The sequence below is a fragment of the Motacilla alba genome, chromosome 7 (assembly GCF_015832195.1).
Source record: "Motacilla alba alba isolate MOTALB_02 chromosome 7, Motacilla_alba_V1.0_pri, whole genome shotgun sequence".
Classification (NCBI taxonomy): Eukaryota; Metazoa; Chordata; class Aves; order Passeriformes; family Motacillidae; genus Motacilla; species Motacilla alba.
Window position 1 is genome coordinate 30,138,676 of NC_052022.1, and position 21,053 is coordinate 30,159,728.

General features: G+C 38.5%; 1 protein-coding gene across 9 annotated transcripts in view; it reads right to left on the reverse strand.

Moving 5' to 3' along the window:
* Positions 1-718: 718 nt before the first annotated feature.
* The window catches only part of MYO1B (myosin IB), a 107,923-nt gene continuing 87,588 nt past the window's right edge, over positions 719-21,053 (reverse strand). For 3 of the 9 annotated variants that reach the window (XM_038142173.1, XM_038142174.1, XM_038142172.1), the window contains 11 exons: positions 20,353-20,421; positions 18,686-18,772; positions 18,287-18,373; positions 15,540-15,626; positions 12,346-12,420; positions 11,815-11,949; positions 10,869-10,975; positions 8,261-8,393; positions 6,613-6,765; positions 5,590-5,717; positions 719-3,030 (listed from right to left, as the gene is read on the reverse strand). In XM_038142173.1, the coding sequence (XP_037998101.1) occupies positions 2,907-3,030; positions 5,590-5,717; positions 6,613-6,765; positions 8,261-8,393; positions 10,869-10,975; positions 11,815-11,949; positions 12,346-12,420; positions 15,540-15,626; positions 18,287-18,373; positions 18,686-18,772; positions 20,353-20,421 (1,185 nt within the window). In that variant the 3' untranslated portion in view covers positions 719-2,906. The remainder of the gene's footprint in view (positions 3,031-5,589; positions 5,718-6,612; positions 6,766-8,260; positions 8,394-10,868; positions 10,976-11,814; positions 11,950-12,345; positions 12,421-15,539; positions 15,627-18,286; positions 18,374-18,685; positions 18,773-20,352; positions 20,422-21,053) is intronic. The other 6 variants (XM_038142177.1, XM_038142175.1, XM_038142179.1 and 3 more) reach the window with 3 other exon arrangements.

The following is a 21,053-nucleotide window of genomic DNA, read 5'->3' on the forward strand; positions in this document are numbered from 1 at the left end:
CTCTTTTTGCAGTAAGAAAGATACAGATATAGCGAAAATACAGGTCTAAGAACAGAATTTTATTTGATTCTAGAAAGCATCATGCATCAATTTTTTTTCTTAGTGATCCTTGCCCAGCTTTGAGATGAAAGAATAGCATTTACAAAGTAAAAGGATGCAAAAGTAAGATTAGCACCGTAGGAGGAATACTCTTCTCTTTACAACTCCATTTGACAGACAGTGATAAAAGAAAACAGAAGAAAGGAAAAACAAAAAAAAGCTAGGTAGTTAGGTGACCTTGCATTTTTATTTTCAACATCCAAGATACTTAAATCTAAACATCAAGATGCCATGGCTCTCTGAAGAATATCTAATAATTCATGTTCAGCAAAACTTGCTCTGTACGTTGAGAAGTATTCAAGAGTGAAAGGATAATTGTCATAAAGTACCAGCTAATGTGCAAGGTAGAAATTTGGAGTCCAGAAAAAGAAAGGAAACAAGAGAAACCAAGGTGAGGAGTTTGTCCCTCTTCCAGTCTTTTGCAGGTATGGCTGTTATGACTTGCTGCAAAGGTCAAAAAAATAGAGGAGATGCGTACTGGAGCTGGCTGGGATGGGACAAATATCCTCATACTATCCTGTAATACCCTAGTTTCATGGGCCAAATGCCCAGATGTTCTTAATCCACTCTCCCATTTCTTACCTGCAAGCAACTACAGAATTACATCAGATTTCAAATGTTTGTTTTCCTTATTTTTTTATTAATTTTTAAAATTTTCTTCATCCGGTTCTTACTGTTAGGTTTCCAAGAGAGTGAACAGTTTTACCAAATCCCCAATCTTCCCCAAGCAGAAATTCTAATACAGGATTTAGGAGTTTTAAATGCCACATTGTCATCATTATGTGCAGTCTTCTTAAAGCAATGGAGTAATTCCTTTCAAGTACCATAATTCTGCATCACAAATCGATTCTAAAATCTCCTTCACGAGCATCTATAATTGCAATACATGTAAAATCATTTAAATTTTATTAAACTATTAACCTGACTCATTTATTAGAAGAAGGGTTTGAACTACAATTATGAGGAAGAGGCAGCTTTTTGTCAGTTTGGGAAATACATCCTTTGATTATTCCCACCTTTCAAGGTCACATGTATGGACTTTTAACAGCAGCATTGAAGCATCCTGTTAAAACAACTGCTTTGTATCCAAATCATAGAAGAACCATTTAATCCCAAGGCAGAGGGTGGTGTAACCCAAACCAGTTGTATTTTTCAGACTAATAACCATTAGCACTTGAACACCTGTTGCAGTAAACACCGCTTTAACCTTGAACTACCCAGAGGAGCCTTCATCACATCACCACCGTGAGTGCTACATCACATCCCCACCGGGAGAGGAAGGAGACTCTGAACTTTTCTTTCTCTTTCTTTTATTTATGTTTGGACTTCCAGCACTGCACATCAGATAGCCAGGGTCTTGATCTGTCCTATATCAGACTGCAAAAATACAAGGCGCTTTCTCCACAAATCACAGAGTCACATCCCACAAACCCTTCACGTGAGCAGTTCCTTCCCTCTGGAAAAGCATCTCTCCTCTCAAGGATTTCAGCTAATGCTTCTGGCTTATAAAAGATTAAGTGCAATCAGTTACACTGAAGGTTCATAATGCGGCCCTTGATTGTATTTTCTGTGCACGCATTTACATCAGGCACACGAGTTATATAAAACAGTTTGGAGTACAAAAATATGGTTATAACATAGGAGTACCAAACAGCACAGAATTAGAACAGTTTTATTACCATAATACCAATTTATATACAGACCCCCAAATTAAGGATTTTTTCTTCTTTTTAATTCTAAGTATTCTTCCCAAATTGACAACTGTAGTGTACACTCTATAAACTGCAAATTAACAACACAGATCTATTTTAGCCCCTACATTGTCTATGCAGTCTGCACCAATCCGCTCTCTTCCACACAAAAGTGTATTTATAAATAATCTCACAAAATGTCACGTATGTTTTATTGCACATTGTACATGCCAATATTTAAAAGAAAGGCTCAAACCTTTCACTTGATAACTAACTGTTTAAATAACTAGCATTTACTTGTGTTATGAATACTATTGCATTTTTCAGGCTCTAATCTTAACTCATAATTTAAAAGAAGAATAGCAGAACAGAAAATATGCCTTAAACTTTATAGCTTTGGTGAAAAAAAGAAAAATCTTCTTTAATTCTGCTGATCTCTACTTTATAAAGTCATTAAAAACATCTGACCTAATTAAAAATGCTGTTTCGAAATTTCTGCATGTTTTACTATAAAATTATGCATGTAGCTGCTTGTGCAATCATCTGTTCCTTCTGTTTTGCAGAATTAGATGTCTCTGTGCTGCACTGACCGGAAGGTTGAGTTACACAGGTCCTAGTGTGAGCTATAGGAGTTGTTTTATCAGCCTCTGCTCTGCTGGTCTGCACAGGGGCAGGACATGAGGAGCCTGACAGATGCCTGGACAGCTTGGGATAAAAGGACACCAGGCACAAATGGCCACCCAGCATCAAGGCCATGTATAATTCCTGTTAAGCAGTTCTCTAGACTAACGAATACGAGTAAGTTATCATTAATATGTGGGTTTATGATATGCTGCACTAAAATATGGCTGCTAAACAAAGAGAATGATTGGTTGTGTGACAGATATGTGCCAGCTGGTAAAAATGCCTCGCTGGATAAAAATCTGCATTTTGAGGGTTAAAACTCTGGCATGAACAAAAAGATTTCAAAGTCGATCGATCAAATGTTTTGCCAAGGGTTTCTAAAGCTATTAGCCATCAACAGCTCCAGAAAGGATAAAAATAGCAAAACCAAACCACTAAAATTGCACTATTACAAAGAAACAAGTCCATGAAAGGGAGAGTCACCAGCTGCAGTTAAGGGACAGCCACTTCGAGAAGCCGATTGTTTTTTCGCTTGCAAGTTGGGATGTTGCCATTTTTCTGGCTGCCTTGTATGAACTTCACACACACTTTGTCTTGTTTGAACTGGACCAGGAACCTAAGAGAGGGAATGGGAAAAACTTTAGTTAAGTGTGGAGAGAAAAAAAAAAAGACACATGAGGAGCAGAAGACTTTTCCTGTTGGTTCTAAGCATCACTCCAAAAGATGCCATTTTCAGCTCTGTATTAATAATAAAGAGTTGGGGAATAAATAAAAAAGCCATAGGTTATGGTGTGGCTAGAATCTCCTTCAAGTTGTATCTCTTAATGATTGCTATTTTCCTACAACTGTGGATATTTTACAAGTTAGTTTGCTATTCCTTTAGAAAAAAAAAAAAAAAGAAAGCAGTTTGAAACAGAATTTCTCATGCGCCAGAAATGCAAAGACAATTTCCAGTTGCTTCACTGTTGGCCAAAGGGACTTCTCCGTTTTCATGGAAGCTCAACACTTCTGTGGCAACATCGGGAGTTCTCTTCTTCTGATTTATGCTTAATTTAGTACATCTGGTATTTCAGCAGCTCTCATATGTCTAATCCTTAGTTAGCCTTTATAGCCCCCTGCTCGGCAACTGGGAAAATCCACTTCCTGCCCAGCAATTTCCAAATTTAGACATTTTCTACAGTTCAGGGTAAATTAATCTGGATTTGACTCTTCACTTTTTACTGGAAGGGAAATTTCACTGAATGTGAAGAATTGCTTTAAAAAAAACCCAAAAAAACACAAAAAACCAACATGCTCCTGTGGAGCCTCAAACCTCTCACGGATCTGGATTGCGAGATAAAAAGCAATAAGCAAGGCAGTGCTGCCTCTTGGCTCACATGCAGTGCTTGCTGACCTAAAAAGTCCTTTGTAATACAAGCGATTTTCCCTTTTAGCATCCTTAAAAAGTCCTCCAGCAGAGGCCAAAAACTTCAAAGAATTTGCTCTGCAGCCGGAAACCACAAATCAAGCTGACGGCAGAGCTCAGGGGAGGAAGTGGCCTCTGCTGAGCCGAGCTGCCCTTGGGTCCTGCTTTCCTGCCGCACAGCCCAGGCACTCAGAGCTTGCTCAGCACTGCATTTCTGGGGTGCAGCATTAAGAGCTGCACCCCAAAAATGTGTGCAGCCCTTACAGCCATTGTCTCGTCACCAGCGCTTCATTTTCCTATACCCACTGTTCTGACATTATGCGTGTGAATGGTGTGTCTCCTCCCAAACAGAGCCCTGCATCAACAGCATTCTTACATCAGCTCTCTTCCCAAAAAGCAGGGTAGTCAAAATAAGGCCACAATGCCTCCTCAGTCCCTAGCTGTGCTTGTGTCTAAACTCTAGCAGGGAGAAGACTCCTGCTTCAACCATCAATGCAGATGGGACTGCTAACAGCTTAAAATTATTTAGTCTGGATAAACTCAATAGCAGTACACACATGAATGTTTTTAATCTGCAAGAGAAGAAACAAAAACCACATCCCAAAAAGCAAGGCTCCCTGAAAGCAGGCTGTTTTCCAGACCTAAGGCAAGCAGGCTGTCCAGACTAGTGCAATGCAAGCTTAAACTTAGCTTTAGTAGTTTATGCCTTTGTAGCCCCCCTTAAACTAGAAACTTACTGGGGATAGCCACACTCTTTTAGAGACAAAAAACCCACATACTCTTGAGGAAATTAAATGACATCTGGTAACAGAACAAAGGAAAATGGCAGATTTCATTTTCAAGTAAAGAGCAAAATTAGCCTTTTAATAAATCCTCAAATCTGAACAGATACAAACTGTACCCACTACCACGACTCTAGAACACACACAGTATGGTGCAGCCAGATAAAAAGGTTCAGGTTTTGCCTACAGGAAATTTACTTCACCATTGTTAAAGGGTTCCAATTTTTCTTCTTCATTCAAAGTGAATAAATCCACATCATCAACATTACTGAAAAGAGGGGCCGCTTCACAGAACAAAAGTGACATATGGCAATGATGGACTAAGTGGGAGACTCTTCCTCAGGAAACTTTAGGAGTTCACACAAAAACACCTTCATTCCATAGCTAAAAACACCACAAGGGCAGTCCTTATTTAAGGCCAAAATATGAAACTGTACCGAGCAGAAATAAATACTATTTTGAGATGCAGACTTTTCATCAAACAAAGCCTTTTAACAACAAAAAACCCCAAACAACAATAGGTTGTTACAGCTTCACAAGAGAGATAGAGCTTCATAAACCTACATTGGATTGGGAACAGGCTTTGTATTCTTTTTGGGTTGTTTTCAGAAGAACTTGGCACCTAGTGTCCACTCTAATCTATAAATATCTCATAGTAATCTGTGAACTTTTCAGTCACATGCAAACTTATTCTCTCAAATGTAGTAAATCTTGATTATTTCTGCAGCAGCAATTCTGCTTCACAGCCCTATTTGAAACTTCTTTAACAAAAACCCATTTTCTGTAATGACTTTCAGGGACGTAAAAGCCAAAATGAATACTATAAATGAGTACACACTGAAAACTGGATCCTTCTTTACAAGTGGTCTGTCAAGAGAAAAGAAGTATTAGCTACACAACAGTGTTTTGTTATTCTGACACCAGATACTTGACTTCTTAGCATGCTGCACTGAAGCAAACCATACTCCTAAGCAAACAAGAAACATACTCATCAGATATCTCAATGTTGAGCTTCTGTTTGGTTTGGCTGAGGGTAGTGCGGTAAAGTTTAGTGGCCATTTCAATAAGGTGATCACTGCTGAGCAGGAAATCTCCTTTACTGGCAGCTTCTGAACCCTGAAACGGGAAGGAAAACAGTTAGGACTACTAAAACCTTGAGTATGATTAAATGGCAGCCAAGCAGGAGGGTTTACAAGAACTCTTCTCTTCCCAGTTTAAGGAAACTATAATCTTTTGTCTTGTAAATTAAATAGGGATTGCAGTGCAGTGTGTAGGATCAAAATACCATTTGCACCCAAATAATCTACAAATCAGGTGAGAAAGGTAAAGAAAAAACAACCTTTCTGGCCCTAAAGGACAGTCATCTTCATTTTCCTATAAAACTGCAGTGTTTCTGTAGCCCTTGTCTGGATGCACCACAGCAAGCTTCCAATACTTGCAGAAAGGAACAAAAGCAAATTACCAACACCAGGATTAGGATGATGGCAGCGAGTATGAAAAGGCACTGTATATAACAGTCTTCAAATTCATTTAGGCTAGAATACAGATGCCAGCTTAATGATTTTAGCAGAGCACTGGTTACAGTGCAGTGAGGCAAATATAGCACTGAGCTAAGTTCTTTAGAACTGAGTAACAAATTAACTGTGCCTCAACGTCGACTTTTGGCATCCTATAAAGAAGAGAGAAATATTCTACCAGTATATGTAAGGAAATCACTGGCACAAGGCACCTGAACCATATTACAAGTGGAAAACTCTGATCCTGAAGAGACTGCAGTGAAACACAAAGTCTGATTTTCACAGTTAAATGATCGTTCATAATGTAATAAACTGTTCTCATTGGGCTTCAGTAGCTTTAAATCAAAGGGGTTTTTTTTCAGCTATGGCAAAGTTAAATAAATTTCTAAGCCTACAAGCTAAACCCCTATGGTTTAATGCTACAAGATAATTAACAAACAGGTTTCACATCGCCGCGCGTAAAAGAATCACATTGTGATGGAGTGGTAACCAACCTCCTTGAGGTGCACTGCAAAGAATCCATCATTTTGGGAGCTCATGGACACTTTGGTAACATCTCCCAGTGGAACCTCTGACTTGATAGTCCCGGATTTTTGATCCGCGAGGAGAACGTTATTTTTGGTTAATAAGAAGATCCTGGATGCAGCCTGTGGAAATGCAAAAAATGCAGATCATTGTCCACATGAGGAGAGAGCTGGTTTTCATACTAAGACTCCAAGGAGTTCACAGAGTTAAAAAGCTTGGCCCACATTAGCAAATGTGAACATTTGATGTTCAGTAAAAGCTGCAGATCAGTTAAAATCAGGTCAAATTTATTTATGTGTCTAATTATAGACTGAGAAGCTTAGCTCATTTTGGCACATATGCTTAGGTATAAACAGTTCCTTTAATTACTGGCTTACAGCTGTAAAATTCAGAAAGTCAAACTCTGAAACTATGCAAATCAGGATAACCTCATTTCTCATGCTCTTTAAATCTCCAGGAAAATCATCATGCTCTAAGTTTCTATATTGAGCATTATTCACCAAAACTATGATGCAGAGCAACACAAATCACATAAGTACTTTCCAGAGTTACGCTCTCCTCTCTTTATCTCTCGGAATTACCCTTTAGGAGGATAAGCATTCACATTCAAAACACAAATAATTTTAAAGCATGAAATGTGTGTTCTTAAATTTGTCTTAGAAAATAGTAAGAGAGACAAATGAGAACTTAATCCACAAACACATTTTTCTCCTGTAAACTTTTAAAGACTAAAATCTTTATTAAAATTAAGAAGTAGCTGCCTTAAGCACATAGAACCATAGTTCTTTTATTTTTTTTTCATCTTGAGAGCTGTAGCCTATGAAAGTACAGGAAAGATATTGTCTTCATTTAATTAGTTCCTTCTAAACCAGAAAATTAACTTGGCATCAACAATGGGCAACCTAATTTCACTCCTACAAATGCATAAATGACATCTACATCTGAGAAGTTGAGATCTACTACTTCTAATACTTACACAGATACGGTGAAAGCAATTAAGTTTACTAAGGCAGAATAATACTTCCTGTTTTAATAAGTATAATTTAAATGCAAAACGTGTTCTATGTTGGCAGAATAAAAAGGTACCCACCATATGTAACAACTTTATTCAAATGACAAGAAACTTGTCTCTTTCTTCCAAAGAGCTTTGGAAGGCAGGTAAAGCCAGAAGAGTATGCCACTCATAATTTTAAAAGATAATACAATGTGATAATCAGAATCTTGACTGACAGCATGGACTTTGAAAAGTTAAGAATTCTAAATACTTAAGTAAGATATTTGCTAAATGTTTATTTTCTTTAATTGGCAAATAGAAGATCTTAGGTGAGTACAGAGACTACATTTAGCTGTGACACAATACAGTCTGTTACCAGCTGATGAGATACCTTTTTTGTTTGGAAAAGTCACTGGAAACCACAACACAAGATTTTAGTAATCTTTATGTAAATTTAAAAGAGGTGTTTAAAATCACCAAGTTACATAAAACCAACATTTCCAGTCTTGCCCTTAAAAACATGAATTATTTAAAAAATCCTCAGACTATTACGAGTCTCACTTTCAATGTACTTATAACAAAAATGATCTACCCTTCTGGATAAATCAAATCTGTGTGATTACCTTCCCATTGGCTCTATTGATCTTATTCACAACTTCTGCAATAATGATCTTTTCATCCACGGCATCTTTGAGCTTTTTGTACTTGGGGTTCTCGCTGATCTCCAGGTAAGCCCCTTGGAATGGCTGCCCAACACTGCAAAGCAAACACGAGCTAAACATGAATCCCAGGCAAGAAGCAAACCTGACACCAGCACAGGCTTCATGAGGAGATGCACCAAATATCATTCTCAATGATGGTGAATAAAGAGGAAGTTATTACCAAAATGGGCCTGATAGCTTTGGATATCAAACACATGAACATCCTTGCATATGCAGTCAAGTGTGATTTGAAAGCGCCCAGTGAGAGTCTCTGTGAGAGCAGAAAATACAAGCCCAGTAGGACTGACACCCTCTTGATGCTGACAGGCAGGACTTCAGTGACAGACATGAACTTGCCTTCAAGACCTGCTGTGGTTTGTGAAACATGGCAGCAGCTCCTTGTCAGCATCTGCTGCTCTTGCAAACTCCCCCATCTTTACACACCTCAGGATGTTAAAATAAGGGCTTCATTATGAATTGATATGAATAGTCACTGCTTGCTTTGTTTGGAAGTCACTTGAAAAATGGTGATTTAACTTCAGTCAAAGCATTGATGCAAAGCTTTGCCAAAACTGGAGCCCAAGAGAAACCAATGCATTATGTGGAACAGCACTGCCTTTGCCATTGCATCTCTGGCACACAGAGACGTGGGAAAGAAGAAGAAGGATACTGGAATTTCAGTACCCACAAGTCCCTCTTTCTCCTTAAATAATTATACTACAGACAGAAAATTAGCCACATCCTCTGAACCATTATTATACTAATTAATCAGAAACTTTATACAGTAATTTTCTCTACCCTTAGGCCGATTAAAAAAAAACCAACAAAACAACAGTAGGAGCTAATCAGCTCTGAATACCAGACCAAAAGAGATGGAAATGTTCCTAAATGAATGCAGGGTAGGGAAAGCATTCCAACTTTCCACCATGTTGGAGCTTTGGGGTTTTTTTGGTTTTTATTAATTAGCAGCATGAAACCATAGTCAGCAAAACAGTAGATTCCATGTGGACTTCATCCCTGATCAAATGATGACAAGTCATAGCTAAAACTGAAATGAAATCAACAGTTCCTCTATCACATGTACCACTGAAGAATGTCTTGGATAAAAATGACTCTCTCTCTCTCTATATATATATAGCTATAAATACATATATAAGTTTTTAAATATATATATGTGTGTGTGTTATTTTGCTGTAGGTTATTTCATTGTCCAGCCTTGGTGTAAAAAGACCAAACCAGGGATATAAATAGAATTCCTTCCTTTCCAAGGAGCTCTGTGCTGAGCAGATAGCTACTGACTAAAACCTAAAAAAACCTGCTTGCTCATAGGAAAGTCCAAAGGCACCATCTTTCTCTTTTCCAAGCAGCATAAAATGACATCCCAAAGCAAACAAGGAATAAACCACAAGCTAGCATATATAGCTATTAAGTGAGCGATCTACTGAAGGGGAAAAAAAGAGAAATATACATGGAGCCCATTACAGGAGAACAGGAAATGTCTCAATAAAAAAATGACACAAAGCAAAACCAAGGAAACACACAAACAACAAGCAGAGCTTGTCCATGCATGGAACTGTTCCCATAAACTCTTGCAGATTCCTGTTCCTCCCTCTGCTGAACCTTGCTTCTCATTCTATTTGCTCCTGCTCAGCTCAAACTACAGCTTCTAAGAGAAAACTCTCTTGAGATGGACAAGATGGTTGGTTTTTTTTCAAGAAAAAACACAATTTATAAGCTTGTTTTCACTTAAAAAGTGTAAGCCAACTTCTATCAAGGACATCATCTCTCTCTTTTGTCAGTTTTACTGCATACCAAAAGAAGTGTATTCCTTAAATAAAATTAAATACTACTGCACTTTCTTGAATAGTGTAGATAGCAATGACAAGAACCTGTCAGTTTTAAAGAACTCAATAATCTGAGAAACCAAAAAACTTATTTGCAGAGAGTTCACATTATTAAAGGAAAAAAAAAAAAAAAGAAGAAAAAAAGATTTTAAAATGGAAATAGAAATTTCTTTAAGTATCTTTACAAAAATATATGTGCCAGTGTATCTAACACTTAAATTACCCAGTCTTCACCTTAAGTTTGAACACAGGATCCTGAGTTCTCCAGCACAGCTCACCTGGGAGTGAGTGACATTGTCACTTGGAGCCTTCCAGCTCACTCTACCTTTATTATATCAGGAAACAGCCGGATGGGCATGAGGGAAAAGGGTGAAAGTTGCTCCCTCCTGCAAGTTCCCCAACTTGTAAGGCATAAGTGAGTCAAGGAGGGTTAGAATGACAAACTACCACGGATTTTGGACAGAAGTTTTTGCTATCACAGGACTGGTGGCTGCAGCAACATCTAAGTTTGCTTCTAACTGAGGTGAATTTTCAGGATGGTAAAGGCAAAGGATGGAGGGATGTTGTCAAGCAAGGAAAATGCACTTTACTGCTTAAGAGGAAAAGTGAAATCTTGCTTCGTTTCCTAAATCTATGTCAGGATATTGAATTTCTTGTACACCAAAAGCAGCAGAATCAGTCATTACCTGGCTGGATATAAAGCCTTCTTGTCCTTGAAAAGTTCACTTGCTTCCAGTTTTTCTTCATATATAAGCTTTTGCTGATCTGTGAACTGATCTCTGTACTTTTTACACTACAAAACAGGATATATTAAACAAACCATAAAATTATCTTTCCCAATCTCACAGCAGCACAGACTAATGTTTGCTCATTGCTCAAGATGCACATTCTTTGTATGCTTCTGAAGTGATTCAACTCCATCCTACGTGCCACTGATAACAAATAGGAGAGGTGTTTTTCTCCTCACCCATTCTAGATACTTCTGAATTACACCAGAAATAATATATAAAACATCTCCTGTAAGTATGGACATGAGCTTAATCTATGACACACCATTCATTGGAAGAGTGTGCTAAAAAGGTTCACAAGAAATACAAATACAGTTCCACAATTTTGGAAGTTTATGTAGGCAGAGAGGAAGAAAAAGACACAGCTGACAGGGTGAGTTTTGCACGCTCAGAAAGAAAAACTGTTCCTTGACAATTCACAGAAAACACAGCCCACAAGATCAGTAAAACATCCCATCAGCACTTGTACAGATTCTCGCCGTTCTCTCCATCCAAAGATCCAAAACAAATTTCAGCTAACCACAGCTCATAAGTAAAAAATTCCACCCAGCATTTCCAACGTTGGTCTAAGTCCTGGCCATGGACACAAGTATTACAAGCTATTAATTAACAGGCTGATGGCAGGAAGCAAACCTCCCTCCCTAGCCCCAGAAAGGAGTAGCCAGGATAGTTATATCCCTTGCAGGCCAAAGGCAATGATGAAAAAACCTACTCCTTCCAAAGAAATAAAACTATCCTGGCTGGAATCGAAGGAAACACATCCTAAAAATAGACCCTTTGTGAACAAAACTGTTGAAAATCATGGGAAGAAGTTCTGCACAGACCGGACCAGAATGTGTCCTACCCTCCACAAATGGAAAATCCTCTTTAGTTCCTTGTGAGTTGAATCCAAGAAAAGGTAAGGCCTCGCTGGCCAGTTTTTATCTATTGGTGATAAAGAAGGCATCTTATTCTTCATTTCCAAGAAGTATTTTTGCATCTGTGATAAAATTGAAGCAAGATGTTTTATTAATGTTCAAATATCAGAGTTCTTGAAGTACGCAAGGAAAAGCTGATGCTCTGTGATTCAAAAGCCCGGTTACCAAACTGCAACTCTCAGCTCTCATAAACCAGAATATGGATTTTTAAAGCCAGGCATATTGAAAAACACAGATTTAGGTATCACAGAAGTGTGGCAAATACTTAGTAGCATTCCTATGCCTCCAAACATTATCACTATCCTTTCTTTACAATATCAGAATATTGATTTGTCACTTTTCCACGTGCTTGGACGTTTCCTTACAAAGACTATCATAACACAACAGCTACATTTGATAGAAAATAAAAACTTAAAACACGGGAAGTGTACATGTACTTTGTACAGATATATACATACAAGTCTCTGAAGGGTAAATTCATAAATTTTTCTTCCAGCATTGGCTCTGAAGAATTTCCTGTATTCTCTACGGACCTGGAAAGTTAAACAAACCCCCAAAATGAATATAAAGAATGAATTTATTTGCACAGGTACTTTTTTTAACAAGCCCTATGGTAGAAGACATTAAAACAAGCATACATACATGCAGAGGGGGTTCCCTGAAATAGGAACATCACTTAGTCACACTTAAATTATGTGAAGCAGACCACGGACCACAATGTCTGAAAGATGCCTCTGCTGACCTGAGTGCAATTATTTGCAAACTTATCAAGGAATTTGAAATTATTCCCTCCAAAAAGGCAAATTATTCAAATATTGTGGAATTCACAGCACGAATAATTTTCAATAGGCTTTTGCATAAAGCTAGACTAGAAAAAGTGAGGCATCACCAGTGATAATACAATTTTCTTGTGTCTGAAGTGACACTTATTCGATATAAATTACAGAGTTAACTGGTGAAATTTTCAGATTTTTCTTCTTCAATTTTTTTTTAATACACAGAGTTTGATATAATAAAAAGTTTTTGTTGTTTTTTTTTTCAGAGCATACTTCTCCATGAAAAAATTCTTTTCACACAAGCAGTCTTCATTTCAAAAGAAAAATAAGATTTTGGTGCTCGGTAAGAGCAGAGAATCAACACAAAAGTTGCTTAATGTCAGCAAGCTTGATATTTGCGCCCAAAATTTATTTGAAAACCAATAAAATTAAAAACAAATTTAAAAAGTGATCATTTTACCAATCTTTGCAGGCAATATTAATTTTTAGTACATACTTGGAAGTGCAAGTTTTAAAGTACTTGTTTTGCCTTTTGTATTTCTATCAGTGCTAATTAGCATAGACCAAAGTTCAGAAAAGGCAATTAGGGAGAGCCCAAGTGGTTTGCAGTTTTATGTGACACCCAGGCTCACCTCAAGTCAGCTGAAACATCCCTCAAATTTTTTTTGCAAACTCTGGCACAGCCTGCAACACACCTGTTATGGGTTTTGGGCAAAACCCAGGCAAAACATCGTGGCTTTGCATAATTTACCCCAGAGCAAAATTTAGTGGTTTTAGCTAACTCACTAAGTGTTGCTGGCTTCTCTGTAACTGGAATATAAAGGGAAACCCATAGCATAAAATCCCCTTCAACTTACAGAAAAAAATTTACCCCTTTCTGCCCCATAGTAATTCATGCATTATTAGATAAACCAGCATTTGGAAAGCAAGAATCTGTCACCATTTGTGGACAAATAGACCCCACAGGTAAACAGATTTTACTTAATTACACATTAAGATGCATTAACAAAACTGGCAGCATTCAGCTGTCATCATTCCATGCAAATTCAGTGCATATTTTTTTCCTCATCACTTTATAAGAAAAAAAATATTAGAGTTCTTATTCACTCATTTTCTGCAAGGTTTAGTGCTCTATAATTAGAGTACATCCTTTATTAATTATTCAGGGATGGAAATTAACACACTCAAAGCCACTCCAACCACAATCATCCCAAATCTCACCATAGATTCTCCTTAATGATCTGGCTTTATATTATTCTTTGCGAGCTGCAAGGTGTGCAAATTAATTTGGAAGAAAGGGACTAACAGACACCCACGCATCCTATTGGTGCTGCAGGGAAGCTGCAAAGCAAGCACTGAGAAATGCAAGCTGCTCCAGAAAAGCCTACATCTGGAAAGTACCACAAATGCCATTAACATCTACTTGGCATACAATTAAAAAAAAAAAAAAAAACAGAATAAAAACTTAAAAAAACCCTCACAACTTATTGGTTTAATCTTCATTGTTTTTATCAACTTTAATTCTTCAGCCTCGCATGTCACGGGTGAAAACACTTTGCCTTCAAACTACCTGTGGTAACAGTGAGATATTGGAATGATAGTCTTATTCAGAAAAATCTGTGTATTTCAGGGGAGAGGGAAATTGGAAATGGAGCTTACACTGTTTAACAAGCTCACTGAGAACCACAGACTGCAGAAATGTATTCCTGCTGTAATGTGCCCTAAAGGTTTTGGAGTCATCAGCTTGCATTTAAATGCTGCTGTTTGATATAAAATGGCCTCTGAGTTCTCAGGAGGGACATATCCTTGTTTTAAAATCATAAAAACAGACCTACTTTGGCAGTAGTACCTAAAGTGTGATTCTGATCTGCTGAATGACTTCTTAAAATGGCTCCTTTGTATTTTCCAGCTCTTTTTTCCACGTATGTATTGCAATGGATTTTTTTTAATGTAAATGAACATGTATTATATATAATTATATGTTTTCTAACTATTTTTCCCATTTCATCTCTGTCAGTACAAGAATACGGGACCTGAACTTTACTCTGCATTGTCAAGTGAACTGTTCCTTTCATACCCCTGCAGTCCACAATATCCCTATTAGCAGAAGTCACTCCCAGCCAAACCAAACAGATTCAGATTTCCGCAGTTCTTCAGGACTGCATCTGTAAAACTGTGTTATGTAAATCATGTGGGCACAGACCTGAAACAGCTGAAGATGCCATTTTTATAGTCTATTTACAGAGCAGAACTACATTTTTCCAGATTACAGATGTGTTTTCTTTTGCCAACCAGTCCTTGAAAGCAAGGGACGGAAAACAAACCGCTTTTGTGCATCTCAATTTTTCGAGGAATCCATGGCTGTCACAAGCCACAGGTTGCTGTGTGCAATGCCAGGCCCTAAAAAGGCTGCTGGATGCAACAGGACATGACCACTGGCTTTACACCCTGCCCTTCTCAACACTGGGATCAGGGGTCTACTGTGAGCAGCAGTGAGAGTCAGACACTTCCACCCTACTTCCCATTCTAACAAGCAGAGGTCACAACAAGAAAATACATCCTTGTAATCTTTCCAGATAGGACCTTTGCCAAGGTAGGTCAGTTTTTAAAGTCAACAACTGTAATACAGTCCCTTTAATCTGATTTTTGTCTTCCTGCGATTCCTGATATGACCAAAAACCCCAATGCCTCAATGTTGCTGTGAGGCAATTTCAGCTTACAACTTTTTCAGCCAAATCCATGACATAGTTAAACAATGTGTAAAAAAAACCACCCCTTCTAGTGAGCCCACACAACTGCTTGTTTATTAAGTGTTAGTAAGGTGTGCCACGCTTTACTGAGTTGATGTTGACAGATGGGAGTGTTGGAGAAAGTACCTTCAGTCCAAGCCAGTAAGCCCAAATGACTGCCACAGCATGCTTACGCCTAGCCTCCTCCTTCAAGCGTTTCAACTCCCTCCGAGCCTAAAAGGTTCAGAGAGTGAACAAAAGAGACAGCCTGGAGCAGACAGCGCCAAACGCCGCTCCCACATCCAGGAGGGAAGGGGACGGAGGAGCAGCGCTTGACCTTCGATGCCCAACGTGCCGCGTGAGCCGCTGGGAAGCCACGGAGAAGCTCCAAAAAGCCTCCACTGCTGCTGACGTGGCATGCACAGGTGGGAATTTTGTTACTCAGCCCTGTTATTCACTGTCAGCCCTTCCTCCTCCTCCTCCTCTTCTGTCACACCTCCCATAAGTTGATTCTGATGGGAGGGCTTTGCCTGCAGTTTCACGATCAAAATGATGCACATGAAAATCAAGACTTCCTAAGATCTCACTATCTAGTCACTTCTTCCACTGCAAGTGGCTGGGCAGGACAGAATCAGCTCTGAAACTATGTGTCATGGTGACTTTCCAGCACTGTAATAAGGGCTTTTATCCTGAAGGTTATTTTTAATTTTGATCTTTATGTATTTAAAAAAAAATAAATTCTCCAGCCTGTTAAATGATGTCTATCTGTGGAATTAGGGGTAAAGCCATCAAACCTAGCGCATTCCTCATGTACAAAGAGATAGGCACCTTCCTACCTTTCATCAATCATTCCATTTTAGGAAAGCAATTTGAGGCATGTGTGGGCAACTCAACAGAATGTCACATTTTAGGAGATACCAGCACACTTTGTGTTCAGTTATCTGATGAAAACACTCAAGGAAGAGTTCCAGTATTACAGGCTCAGTCGGAGCAGCTCTAGCCCTGTATCTGCACTTGTCAAGCCGTAAGTTATCAGACCTGTGCAGCAGCAGTTCCAGCCTGTGCCAGTAACACTCTTCTGGTGCAGCTGGAAAGGTTAATGTGCAGCAGATGTAGACTCAGAGATTATGTTTTCACTCATCTGCTTGGCAGAAAAGCTCCTACTGCACAGCAATGTAAAAGCAAGAGCTATGCAAAGCTAAGTATTTGTCTACCTTGTGAAAAGTAAGGAAACTGAGCACTTGAGGCTCACTCTTGTTTTATTTTTGTTTGTTTGTGGGTTTTTTTGGTAAAGCAAGAGACTTCTGATGTTAACTTTTAAAAATTTTTTGTTCCAAATATTCCCCCAGGAAAAAATAAAAGATTACATCAATAAAAAGTTGTCTCTCTTATCAGAGACTGTAATTATTTTTCTAATCTTAATTCAATTTTTATTATTATCTTTATATTAATATATATTACTATATTCAATATATATTATTATATTCTATTTAAGGAATAAGGAGACAATTTTTCACTAAATTCCTGTGAGTCAGTTGATAAAAATAACTATTAAACTATGTTAAAAATTATCCAAATCTACTAAACATTTAAATGAGGAACTTTAACATGGTTAACACTACTGCATCCACTGGATATATCTTATGATTCAAAGAAATATCTTAAAACTATGAAAGCAAATATCTCTTCTGCAATACTGAGCAATATTTTGGTGAAAGGATTTCTGATTAAAAACAAAATAAATTCTCAATGTATTGTGCTCAATCAAATGTAGAGGAAACTGTGTCTGTCAAATTATACTATTACCTAAATATCAAGCTAGAACTGAAAAGCTCCAAAGACTCCCTAGTATGAAGGAAATTCTGTACATGTTTGTTTGGATTCCCAGGGCTGCCATTGTGCTGAAAATCTAATAGATTTATACTAAAATAGCAAAGGTCAAACACAGCATTGTACTCCAGATGTAATTTGAGCACATTTCTCCATCCAGTTAGCAAGGTGTTCTAACAACACACCCACAACATATATAACAACTGAAAAATGTTTTAAATCTAATGTATTTATGGTTTTCAACTAAATTAGCAATTTATTAATTGAAAGTGATATATTTTTGACCTCTAGTGAACAGCATTTCAAATGTTCACATAACCCACAACTACAGGCTGGGGATTAGCAAGAATCTTTCAGTGGGACTTTGCTTCTGAAAACAAACAGCTGATGCTGAAATTCCTGGGATTTTTCTAGAGCTGTAAGTTCAGAATTGCAAACTAACATCATTTTCTGCTAAAAGATCAGCTCATAAAATTTTGCTTTACTTGTGGTTATTGAATTTTCTTTACGGGTTCAAATCACAGCCAGAGAATCAATTAAACCAATCATAACTAGAACTTAATGAAACTTAATAATGTTGGTTTGAACTTGTAGATGAAGACTGTCTAGGGTACAGATTATAATAAGTGGTGAAAATCTCAATTAGATCACTAACACAGTGTCACTGAAAGCACTTGATGGGGGCACGGGGAGGAACACACCAAAAAACCCCAACTTTCTCTCCCCCCCGAAACCACCCTTTGCATATTTACATGTAGTTAAATGCATTCCTAATTTGAGATTACTGCAGTCCAGTCATTTTTAATCTAGTCTAATGGCTTGTTAGTGCAAATATGTACTTGGTTGCCATGCAAAGTATTTCCTACTCTACAAAAAAAAACTGGCATACACAATGCTATCAGATTTATTAGGTGTGGCATGAATGGAGATGGAAGGAATCGATGATCATGCTCTATTATTTAAGAGTGAATTGTATTAGTCATTAATTCTCACTATGAAATAGTGATTAAATGCTGATGTTGTTGAGTAATGAAGGGGGGACATGTGATGTGTGCATGAAGTACCTTATATCCAAGCCAGAAAGCCCAAATAACAGCAATAGCATGTTTATTTCTAGCCTCGTCTTTCAGTCGTCTCAGTTCCCTTCGTGCCTGTGATGCATTTGAAAAGGGGATATAGAAAAGCTTAGGAAAGAAAAGGTTACTGCAAGTTCCCATTGGTGCAAGAAAGAAAGCAAGTAACCAGTCACTACAAACAGCAAAAATTAAAGCGTGTCCCAGCTTCCCAGATTGCACCAGCTACGACATGTTAGCAGCAAAGAGAAACCGAAAAAAACAAAACCAGTTGAAGCAGTCAAAGCAGTTTAAGGCACTGACAGTATTCCCAGATAACTATCCTGAGGTTCATCCTTCTTCATTCCCTGTAGGGACACACAGCTGCACAGTTTGTTGCCACTCTCTTACCTGGGTACCATGCCAATAAGCAGCAATTACTGTGGCAGCCTCGTTACAACGCTTCAGATGCTTGAGCTCCCGAAGAAGTTTCCGAGCCTGCAAACAATTTAAAATGTTCTTTTTGACTAACAAACTTTTCATGGTTTTCAAGTGGGGCACTGCAACTTGTAAATCTAGGCAAAACCAAAAAAACACTGCCTCCAAATCCCCAAGCAAATACATTCATAAATGCTGCGCAGCCTAAAATCTGCTGCTTCAGGGAGGATTCTGTGCTGCAAGACTGGGACTGGCAGGTTAGGGAATCTTAGTTCAATGCTCAGTTTTCTCCCAGATTTGCTGCATTACCTGAGATATCTATATGTCTGTTTGCACAATGGCAACAATATTTTTTCTCCATACAGTAAATGTCTAATCCATTTAGAGTGCAATGAAGAACAAATCCCAAGTAAATTGCCTGGCTTTAGGTCACACTGAAGGCTGCTGTCATACCAGGCTTTCATGCCCAATGCTACTGCAAAAGAGCTTGTTGTCCAATGGCAAACAGAAAACCTTAACTCCAGATGATGCTTTTAACCCAGTTTTCTTCAAATAATGCTCATGGGAAAAGACAGCACATCAATAGTTAGACTGAAAGGATATTTTTAACTCATTTAAACAAAATCATGAAGACAAAGTAAAAATCCAGAGAAGCAGCAAAATCAAATCACGTTACCTTATTGCTGGCAAACTTTAAAGCCTTCTGGGCAAGAGAGCCTATTTACACCAATAGCTACTAACTGCAGCCCCTTCCTTCCCTGTCTGACAGAAAGGGAACTGACTTCAGAACTAAAGGCAGTTCTCTCTTCTCTAACTACAGTGGGAAGCCACCTTTAGCAGGGTGAAGAAAGGGTAATAAGAAAATAGAAGAGCCTAGGGTTGCTTTTTCTGAAGGTGGACAGCAGTAGTTGCTTTGAGCATCATGGCTGTTTTCATGTGAGCTGTTAGTCTCATTTGCACCTCCTATTAAAGCACCATTCCTTAAATATCTACTAGGATGCATGATTATCCCTTCACAAAGTACAAACCTCTCAGAGAAGAAGTGAAGTTGTGGCAAACTGAGGCAGAGTACAAGCCCACAGTAATAAACTACTTTCTCAACACAAGTACACTTTCACTCCTCTGCTTAGCAGACAGAGGAGAATTGAAGATTTAAGCCAAGTAACAAATTGCCCAGGCAACCCAAACTCTTTATTTTAATCCTGCTTTCAATTTGATTCATTCTTTGAGAATCCTATTAAGCATAAAATAACTGCCAACCACAACTTGTTTCTTCCAAGTCAGTCCAGTGCTACAGTTTTCCTAAGGCCAGTGGCAGAGCCCCAGAGCATCCTTCTCTGGAGCTGCTGGCCTTCTCAATTCCTTGGCAGAAGTTGTCTCAAGGATAACCCAGTGGTTTAGTGTGGTCCCAGCATCCCACTTGCACCATTTGCAGGGATTTATAGCCCAGGCAGCACATCCAGGCATTCTGAACTCACCTCTTCTCCAGCAAACGTGAGTGTTTAAAATTGGCCACGGCACAGCCACAGCTCCAAGGAGAGAAGGTGTGACAGGCAGGAGGCTCAGTGCACTTGGAAAGTGTTTTCTGAGCTGTTCCTTACCTCTCCAAACAGAGACAGCTGCAGTAACAAGAAACTCACCTTCCACCCTCTGATGTACGACTGTACCGTGATAGCCGAACCCTTTATCTTCTGGTATTTTTTTTGTTGCTGTGTTGGAAATAAGTATGTGATGTTTAGGACAGAATATTATGTCTGTTAAACACTGCATAATAAACCTTTCATTACTAACATTTGACAATATGCTTGAGGAGACAAGCACTAAATGTAAAAAGTGAACAATTTCTGACTGAGCAGATCAGAGTGTAGATTCTGTGTCCATCTCGAGGGGAAACAAAGCACATCAACAATGCTGCATGGACAATGTCACCCTGTTTACAGAAACACTAAGTTCATGGTCAGCAGCACAATTGCACATTAAATGCTAACAGTAAGAGCTTTATTTGTCTTTCCCACCACCAGAGTAGCACACAAACTGTCACACATACTCAGGTTTGTAGGCTAAGCTTTTTACCACCTTTCCATAAGACATGTGCTGTTCCTATTACCCACAGTGCCTTTATTATGGCTGATGATAACTTAGGAAGAGGAAAAAACCCAAAACCATGGATTCCTAGCCGAGAGGCTGGAGTACTATTTAAGTATGCCAGGTTGAGCAATAAATTTCCTGGACAGCTGAGCATTTTCCTTCTAAAAAGCTCAGTTCTCCAGCGGTCCAGTGTTTAGTATAATACTAAATTGACAGACTTTGCAGCAGGGCTTTTAGACTTGACATCAGCCCC